Source organism: Anastrepha obliqua, chromosome 4 (assembly GCF_027943255.1).
Source record: "Anastrepha obliqua isolate idAnaObli1 chromosome 4, idAnaObli1_1.0, whole genome shotgun sequence".
NCBI lineage: Eukaryota > Metazoa > Arthropoda > Insecta > Diptera > Tephritidae > Anastrepha > Anastrepha obliqua.
This window is the reverse complement of record NC_072895.1, coordinates 51100359-51109936: the sequence shown is the minus strand read 5'-3', so window position 1 is coordinate 51109936 and position 9578 is coordinate 51100359. Positions and strand designations below refer to the sequence as shown.

Here is a 9578-nt window from a genome sequence, read left to right as displayed (position 1 = left end):
CGCGTGTTATTCACGACATACCAGTCGAATGATTGAAAATTGGACCTTCAGAATGGACCACCTTAAGCGTAGTTGCGGCCAACATTTGAATGAAGTCATATTCAAAAAGTATATTAAATGTCAAAGAATGTCCTTTCAAATGAAAAATAAAGGTTTTGAACATAATTTACATTTTTTTTTTTTTTTAACTATTGAAAAAAGCACCTCATGATTGATCACCCTATATGTTTCATTTACTTCAAAGTGTCCTCACTCAAAAACCCAAAAATATCGAGAAAAACGGCTTCAAATACCTATTTCAATTTACTACGCCTCCCTAAATAAAAGTAAAGACATATTTGCATCTAATCAGTTGTTGTTAATAGATATCACCCCGAATTTTTTATTCGGTTCATGGTCTTTTCAAGTTCTTATTGACAAGGTTTTCGCACATACTGAATTCCATCAGAGTTCTTTTCCTGCTGCTTGTTTTGTGCTCCTTTGCTCTGCAGGTAGTTTTCGTCGTTCCAAGCCTGTAAATCCATTTTACCGAAAATCAAGTAGAACAAATTACCCAACGCTAAGACTACAGCAGCTATTATAAACACTAATTGCCATTGTGTGCGACTATGCTGTTGGAATGAAAGAATATTAATAATAAAAACTCTCCACGAAGCCAAGTGTGTAAGTATGTACCTCATTCGACACCACCAAACCGACCAGCAGTGGCGTGAGTATAGGTATTACGTTTGCTACAGTATTCACGACGCCCATAAGAATGCCCGCATAATTTGGCGACAGATCAATTGTGTTCAACGCACTCCCAATGGTGGCACCAGCATTTACACCCACACTAATCGTCATTAAGATAATAACAAACAATTTCTGTTCATTTCCCAAAAATCCAATGCCTATGAGCCCAGCAGCAGGTATCCAAAAAGCCAATGTATTGAATGTTTTCCTTATTGCAGTGAGGGAAAGTATTTTGCGACTCAACAGCACATCCGATACAACGAGATACACATAGGACATGGTCCACATGGCCAAATAAGGTAGCGCCGAGTAGAGAGCATTCTTCTTCATATCCATATTTAGTACACCTTTCATGTACGATGGAATTTCCGCCTGCAGTGTAGAGAAACCCCATGACTGAGCAGCACGTGAAACAACCAATGCCCAAAAAGGCAACGATGCCAAAATAGCACGCCATGGCACTGGCAATTCACGTTTCACTTCATCCACCTTCAGTTGATTGTTGGTATTTTTCGATGCGTCAATGTAATTGAGTTCAGCTGAAGTAATAAATTTAGATTCACTCGGTTGATTTGTCGATAAGTATGCCCATGCAGTGCACCAAACTAAGCCCAAAGCGCTGGATACATAAAAGAGGCCCGGCCAACCTATGCTGGATGCAGCAATTACACCACTCAGAAACATCGAGAGTAGCGTACCACATTCGATGCCTGTATTGGCTAAAGCGCCCAGCCGATTGCGTTCATTCACCGGGCACCAGATCGCCAGATGGGCATGTATGCCAGGAAATAAGAAGCCTTGGAAGAGACCTTGTACGACACGTATAGCACAGTAGATACTCCAACCACCCCAGCTGACGCACAGTGGGGGTAGAAACCCAAGTAGTGAAGATCCCAGTGTGGAAATGAGGAGAGTACGTTTAACGCCAAGCCGCCGACAGAGATAACCGCCGGGAAACTGTGTGATGAAATTTCCCCAGAAGAAACTCGAAAGGATGTAGGATTTTTCCACATCACTCCATTTGTATTCCTGCAAATATAACCGGGTTTATTAGCTACATTATGTTTTGGAAGAAAATTAAAAAAAAAAGTTTAAAAAAAAAAAAAAAAATTTAAAAAAAAAATTACAAAAAAAAAAAACAAAAAAAGAAAAAAAAAAAAAAACTTACTGGAAAGTCAGGATTTGTAGTAGCGGCATTAGTCATGGCGACCACAGCTACACCGGCATTAAATTTGGCTATATAGTTGACTACTATAGCTGTAAAGAGTAGAAGAATTTGTACATGGCGTTGACCAAACCGAAGAGTGGCTGCAAAAAAGAAAGATTCGATGAAAAATTAGTTCTAAACTGAAAGCGCAGAATGGATGCAAGTTGGACGTCTCATATAAAAATTTAACACAGGCTGTTACGAAGTAAAATAAGTAAAAATAAGTGGTACCAGATTTGATTTGCAAGGTGTAACAATTAAGTTCCAAGAACTGACAGCACTGGCTCGTTCGTATATGTGTGGAAAGAGGTTACTTTCCTTTAGTTCCAGTCGAAACTTAATTCGGTTGAATGGGCTAATTTTTGGAAAGAATTAAGGCCGAAAGAAATAAGGCCGATGATGCCGCCAGTTCTCTATGAACTTCGCGAAAAGATTTATTTAGTGAAGTAGTTTTCCACAATTTGGTACCGTTGTTCTGACGTTAAACGATTCATGTTGCCTTGCCAACCATTTCTGAACAGAAATTTGAACACAGTTTTTCGATAGTTCCCACGCTGCTAAAAAAACACCCTTTAGAAAGAAAAACACCATAAGAAAAAGTCTATAAAAGAATTTTCCCCAATAAAATTTTTTGGTCAAATATGGTGAAATAATTTGTATAGCTATTGTACTAATACAATATTTTTAAGACGTTATTCGGCCTACATTTGTTGCCAAAATTTAATAACAATGGTAACATATCTGTGAACTTTAAGATCTACAACTTCTGCTTGGTCCCCATAAAAGTGCTATCTCCACAAAGTGGTGTCTCAAGTACGAAAAGTTACCAGCTTTGTCCATCCCAAGCAAAATTGTAAGAGTAACTTTGGCTGCCAAGTCACTGTGTACTCAGCAACAGAATTCTGACCGCTCATTTCACACGTTTCACACTCGTCCAATCGGTCGTTTTTCAAACGGCCTTGAAGCGTATCATACATATTTTGGCATATCACCAATACTATTTCAGTATTTTTTGTAAACAAACCGCTGTCATGTCATTTCCTAGGTTATGAGCAAATTGGTCTTAGTTTTAGTACCTACATAAGTTAATATTCCAATCGAGGTTTCCAACATTGCTTCAATTGCGAATTGAATGTGCGAATTCATTTGGCAACCTAAATTTTTTTGTTTTCAAATTTGAATTTCTTTGCTTCTGTCAAATATATGTACTAGGTTGTTCAATAAGTTTTGCCGTTCGATAAAAAAACACAATTTAATGGTTTGAAATACACTTTATTATTGAGCATAGTCTTCCTGAGCATCAATACACTTATTCCAACGGGGTTCGAATTTATGAATTCCATTTCTTAAGTGAGAATCTAGAAGAGCTGCAAAATACGCTTCCACAGCTGTTACGACCTCATCATTTGATGAAAAACGCTTTCCACGCATGCCTTTTTTTAGGTCTGGAAACAGATGGAAGTCGCTAGTGGCCAAATCTGGTGAATTCGGTGGATGCCCTAACAATTCGAACTATAATTTATGGGATTTAGCCATTGTCAAAATGCTCTTGTGACACGGTGCATTGTCCTGATGAAAAATATTTTTTTTCTTAGTTTTGCAAACTGGGTCTTTTTTCGCCAATTTTTTCCTTCAGTTGGTCTAAAAGGATACAATAAAATTCAAAATTTATTGTTTTACCAGTTTGCAAGTAATCCACAAACAAAATTCCTTTCGCATCCCACAAAACTGAGGCTAACACCTTTTTGGTCGATTTCTGAACACGAACTAGTTTCGGAGCCAAAGAACTAGATTCACACCACTCTTTAGCCTCGTATTTTGACTTAGCATCATGGTGATAGACCTAAGTCCCATCCATAGTGATCAATCGACGCACAAAATCCACTTTAGCGTTGAGAATGTCGCATTCGAATGTATTTTGGTTCCATTGTTAACGGAATCCACTGTGCAGACAGTTTTCTGAAGCTCAATATATACATACATATATACACTCTTTGGTTTGGTTTTTTTTTTATGAGGAGCTTTTTCACGGCAGAAATACACTGGAAGGTTTCATTGCCTGCCGAGGGGTACCCGCTATCAGAAAAAATTTGTTTGCTTCACGTTTGGTCTTTCACCGAGATTCGAACCTACGTTCTCTCTGAATTCGAATGTCGAATAATCCCGCACCAACCTATTCGGCCACGGCCCATTCTGAAACTCAATACCTCAGTATAAATATTACTCACACTGCCCACTTAGATCCCTAGGGCTTCTACTATATCCCTTTCAGTCAGTCGACGATTTTCCAGTACGATATTCTGTATTTTTTCTACGATTTCTGGTGTTGTTTTTGGACGTTCTTGGCGTTTATCGTCTTCAAGGCATGTATGACTACGTTTAAATTCAGCAACTCATCTTTCAACTATATTAGTTGATGGCGAAAAGTCCTTCTAAGCTTTCATAATTCATAAATTTCCTTTGCTTTTAAAACATCCAAAAATAACAATTCAATCACTGCTCAATACTTGATTTTTCCCATTGTAGAATATACTGTGATATATCGGTACATCAAATGAATGAATGAATTGATAGATTGAAATGAAATTTCAAATACGTTCATATGAACCTATTGAACAATCTGGTATATTTAAAATTAATAATTTTGTGGTTGCACATTAACGCTCTCCTTTCCAAATTGGACAGTTCAAGTTAAGTTCAAATTATGTTAAAAAAATTTTTACTATCCACTGCATTACTGACACTTTCCCGCTACTTATAAATTTTTTGTATTTAGGTAAGCATTCGGTATATTTTTTTGTGTTTTTGGCGCATCATCAGAGCTGCCGTCGCTGCAATGATATATCCGGAGACTAAAGAACCGTTTTTCGTTTAGTATACATATAAAGGGTTTTTCAATAAGGGCGGGTAGATGTTGAAATGGAATAAAATGGCGTTTGCCGTGTGGTACGTAGCGCCGTCTTGCTGGAACCACATGTCGTCTAGGTCCATATGGTTCAATATGGGACATAAGAAATTGGAAGGGCCACCACGTCTACCGAAAAATGGGCGCAATTCGCGCAACGTTTGCGTTAATGAACACTCATTTTGATAATAAAGTTTTATCATTTGAACGTGCTGTTCAATCCCATGATGATGGCATAAACAACTGAATAATAAATAAAAGATTTGACAGATGTCACCAAAACAAAATGGCTGCCACAGGGCAGTATTTGCTAGTAACGATATTAAAGAATTACTAAAAATACAGTGTTACACTTCAAATATTTGAGAAACACTATTAAATAAGGTCGTACATTTTTCTTCGTTTTTAATCTGCGTTTCATCCATTTTCTAAGGAACTTATTATTATTTTCAGCAAGCGTTCTGCAATTTAGCTTTAATTTAATTTATTCTACTTTGTTTGTGTTTTAGAATAAATTTTTTTAATTATTTTTCGAAAAATCTTTTTTTATTTCACACAATTTTTGCTTGTGCTTGTTATTGTCAGTAATTAGTGCAATTAGTATGAATTTAGTTTATTCTTAATATTTTTATTTTTGTGTTTTTAAGTAATTTTTTTTACTATTTTTGGAAAATATTTTTTTAATAATTTTATTTTGCAAAATTTTTTTTCGTGCTTTTTATTTTCAGAAAGAGCTAATTTTATTTCGCAAAATTAACTTATGCTCATTATTTCCAGCAATTCGTTTGCACTTTGGTTTCTATTTAATTTATTTTTTATATTTTTTAATTTGCTTTTGTTTTTAAATTTTTTATTTTTTACTATTTTCTAAATACCTTCTTTTATCACAATAATTTTATTTCGCAAAATTTTTACTCGTGCTTTTTATTGTCAATAAATAATATCCATTTGGTTTATTCCTATTTCTTCATAGAGCTTTTGAACTAATATTTTTTTAATTTCTTTTGAAATATTTTTATATTAATTTTATTTTACAAAATTTTCTCTCGTGCTTATTATTCTCAGCAAGCGTTAAATTTTTTCAAGTATTTTTAATTTTTTGTATTTAATTTTATTTTGCAAAATTTTTACTCATTGCTTATTTTTAATTTATTTTTCGAAAAATCCTTTTTTTTATTTGTGCTTCGCCAAATTTTTGCTTGTACTTTTGATTCTCAGTAATTGGTATACATTTGGTTTATTTTTAATTTATTTTAGATTATTTGTGCGTTTAAATAAATTTTTAAAAATTGTTTTAGGAAATTTTTTTTTTTTAATAAATTTATTTTGCAAATTTTTTTTAGTTTTTTTTTATTTTCAGAAAGAGTTAAATTTTCTTAAATATTTTGAAAAAAATTTTTCTTAATATTATTTTGTAAAATGTTTACTCTGCTTTTAATTTTCAGCAATTGGTTGCACTTTGGATTCAATTTAATTTATTTTTAATTTGTTTTAGTTTGCTTATGCTTTTAAATTGTTTTTATTTTTTTCGAAATATCTTTTTTATAACTTTTATTTCGCAAAATTTTTACTCGTCCTTTTTATGCCATTATTGGTATCAATTTTTTTTTATTTCTAATTTATTGCGCTTTTTTGTGCTTTTAAATAACTTTTTAATTAGTTTTGGAACATTTTTCTATTAATTTTCTTCTACAAAATTTTCTCTCGTGTTTACTATTTTAAGCAAGCGTTAAATGTTTTTATTGTATTTTTAATTTTTGCCTTTATTTAATTTTGCAAAATTTTTACTCGTCCGTTCACTGCATCAGGTTTCTTTGAATGACAGCCACTAAATGAAATCAATTGTTAAAAAATCTTTTCGTTAAAACAAACCAGTTGCTTTCATTTACTAAGTCAATTTTTTCATTCTTAATAAACGCAGCAGACGTAATCACTTTTGAAAACGCAGCTGAAAAAAACCAGCGCGTATGCTTATAGAAAGCCGTAAGTCGAGATATATTGAGTAAGAAGCTTTTTTTGTGCTAGTGCGAAAATAAGAAGAACGAAAACGATGCAATTGCAATGGCTCCAGTTCTCAAAGCAAAAGTGAGCACAAATCAACAATTTCTTTGCGGAATTTACATGCGAATGCTTTATGCATATGGACATATGGGTGTATGAATAACTATTAAGCATTTAAATAATGGTTGTTACAGTTATTGGTTCTCCTAATGCGACATACTGAATGCATTTGTATATAGCTACATACCGCCTACATAATTATGCATGACAGAAGTGCATGTTTATATAGTATGTACTAAAAAAGCAATAGATGAGCTGGAGTTGACTGCGGCAAATGAGGTGGGAAGGTAAATGAGCAAAGAGCCGATCGCGCAGACCTTTAGATGGCCATCAATTCTTCAATTTGAAGTTTTTTATATAAATACACAGTTCTAAAAAAAAATAAAAATTGTATATTAGTATTAAAATTAAAAAAAGCAAAACTATGTCAAACTACTGCTAAAAACAAAAAAATGCAAAGAAGCAATTTAGCCAACGTTTTGTATGAATTAAAATATTTTCCAACTATTGGGTTGCCAACTAAGTAATGCGGAAAAGTAATCAGGTGGTGCAAGGTCAGGACTATATGGTGGATGTGGCAAAACATCCCAACCAAGCTTCAATAATTTTTGGCGAGTGGCCAAAGATGTGTGGGGCCTTGCATTGTCATGGTGGAATACAATACCTACTTTTTTGATTTGTCAATTTTGGATGCTTTTCTTCAACTGCATTGTTTAATTTCATTAGTTGTTCAATTTAGACATCAGAATTGATCGTTCGGTTGGGTGGTAAGAGTTTAAAGTAGACAATTCCTTTGCAATCTTACCAAACTGATAACAAAACCTTCTTTTGATGAATATCAGCTTTTGATGTTGTTTGAGTTGGTTCACCTGCCTGCTCCACGATCTTTTCCGCTTGATATTTTGGTAAACAACCCATTTTTCATCGCTAGTTATCAGTCGTTTTAAAAATGGATCATTTTCATTGCGTTTCTTTAGAAAATCGCAGCTGTTAATGCGTTGCGTTAAATGCATTTCTTTCAGTTCGTGAGGAGCCCAAGGAGGAGTTTTAAGTGATTTTCAATGCAGGTATGTGATATACGAAGCTTCTCTGCTCGTGTTGTACTGCTTTGATCAGGGCGTCATCAACTTCAACTGGACGACCAGAGCGTTTTTCATCTTTGAGTGAAAAATCACTAGAACGAAATTTGGAACCCCAATTTTGACACTGCCGTTCTTTCAAGGCTTCGTCACCATAAGCAGCACATAACTTTTTATGAGCTTGCGATGTTGTTTTCCTTTTGCGAAAATAAAAGAGCAAAATATGACGAAAATGTTCCTTTTGATTTTCCATTTTTCAACGGACGCCAAACGAAAACTACGCAACCGCTGAATTGCCAGCTATCAAATAACAAATTGTACTACGTCTACAAACATAAAAATTCAACCCAAGCCATCTATGAGTGAAATCCGCAATTACTTAGTCGCCAACCCAAAGGTCGTAAAATATATGTAGTTTCTTCTCTGGTATCACAAATTGCGTTTATAGTTTCTGATTCACATTTTATTCAATGACTTAATTTTTAACTCCAAAAAGGCTTTTTATTAGAAATAAATTTTTTTCGGAATGCAAATTTTCGAAGTTTAAATAAACTAAAATTCAAACAAAACTCCAAATTTTAATTTTATTTACATACAATTTTCAACAAAATTTATAGAGATTTAGACAATGCGAAAACCTAATTCGAGAGTAAAAGTTATGAGCAACGAGAAAAAAAATCCATTGTGAGTAACACCTAAAAAAAAAAAGCAAAAATTATTTCTCATTAAAAGTAATTATAAGTAAAAGGAACAAAATTTTAAGTCTACAATATAAAAGTCATGTAAAAATATTTGAAATAATTGCTTATGACAATCATTTCTCTAATTTTTATGTTTCCATTAAAATTATGTTTCATCTGAAGTAGACTGCTAAGCCTAGTCATAGTGGTCGTCTTATACAAACTTGTACACGATAATTTCTAAGACTTAAATTAAATATTTTTCAAAACTGAACATGCTTGCAGAATGTACTTTCTAATACCTTTCTAATGATGCTCGCTTATTATAACAAAATCTGCTATATCTTTACAGTGAATCAATTTCCAGCGCAGTGGTCCTGTTGCCTCAAACGCGTGCTGTGATCTGCTTAATGAACATTTTTTTGTATATTTTATAAGAATTTCACATAAAAATGTTTTTCTCTTCCTCTTCTTCGCGAACTTGTCAACTCACACTTAACACTTCTGCACAACTATAAGTTAATCAATGGAATCAACTACTCAACTCATCCAAATGCTTTTGAATGCTGTTTTTCTCACTCTACGTCACGATGAGTACATGCACATGACACTCACATGTATTACTCCAGCATGAGCTCACTATCAAAATTGTTTTCTCTGAAATATTAATAAATTTAGTGAATTTAAAGACCCAACTGACTACGAACACTCTCCGTAGAAAGTTCATTGTCTCTTGTTTCGTGTAACTGCCTAGATATTTGATGAATTCGAAATGGTGAATGATACTTAGACATTAAGTAATAAGTTGACCTACATTTTCAGGTATTTTGTTATAATTGTTTTGTCGCACGGGCAGCTGTTTTAGTTTAGCAACTTCTGGATTCTCCAAAATACCGGTGTTAAGAAAATTAATT

General features: G+C 33.7%; 1 protein-coding gene across 3 annotated transcripts; it reads right to left on the bottom strand.

Annotated features, from left to right (window-relative positions):
* Positions 1 to 299: 299 nt before the first annotated feature.
* Positions 300 to 6659, bottom strand: LOC129244903 (putative inorganic phosphate cotransporter). 3 transcript variants are annotated; one of them, XM_054882808.1, is made up of 4 exons: positions 6633 to 6659; positions 1901 to 1989; positions 676 to 1761; positions 300 to 611 (listed from the first exon to the last, which is right to left on the bottom strand). In XM_054882808.1, exons 2-4 carry the CDS (start codon positions 1934 to 1936, stop codon positions 411 to 413), a joined length of 1323 nt encoding a protein of 440 aa, XP_054738783.1. In that variant the 5' UTR covers positions 1937 to 1989; positions 6633 to 6659; the 3' UTR covers positions 300 to 410. The 3 variants fall into 3 exon arrangements, with proteins under 3 accessions (XP_054738783.1, XP_054738781.1, XP_054738782.1); XM_054882806.1 differs by lacking the exon at positions 6633 to 6659 and adding an exon at positions 5236 to 6090 and having other exon boundaries at positions 1901 to 2040; XM_054882807.1 differs by lacking the exon at positions 6633 to 6659 and adding an exon at positions 4168 to 4218 and having other exon boundaries at positions 1901 to 2040.
* Positions 6660 to 9578: the final 2919 nt, after the last annotated feature.

What these genes read in the sequence shown, in the direction of transcription:
- LOC129244903 (XM_054882806.1), bottom strand. Translation starts at nt 5,269, where the DNA reads ATGGATGAAACGCAGATTAAAAACGAAGAAAAAT. An exon ending in GATTAAAAACGAAGAAAAAT is followed by an intron (nt 2,041 to 5,235) that starts GTACGACCTTAT and finishes TCTTTTTTGCAG; the next exon opens with CCACTCTTCGGTTTGGTCAA. An exon ending in CTACAAATCCTGACTTTCCA is followed by an intron (nt 1,762 to 1,900) that starts GTAAGTTTTTTT and finishes TTATATTTGCAG; the next exon opens with GAATACAAATGGAGTGATGT.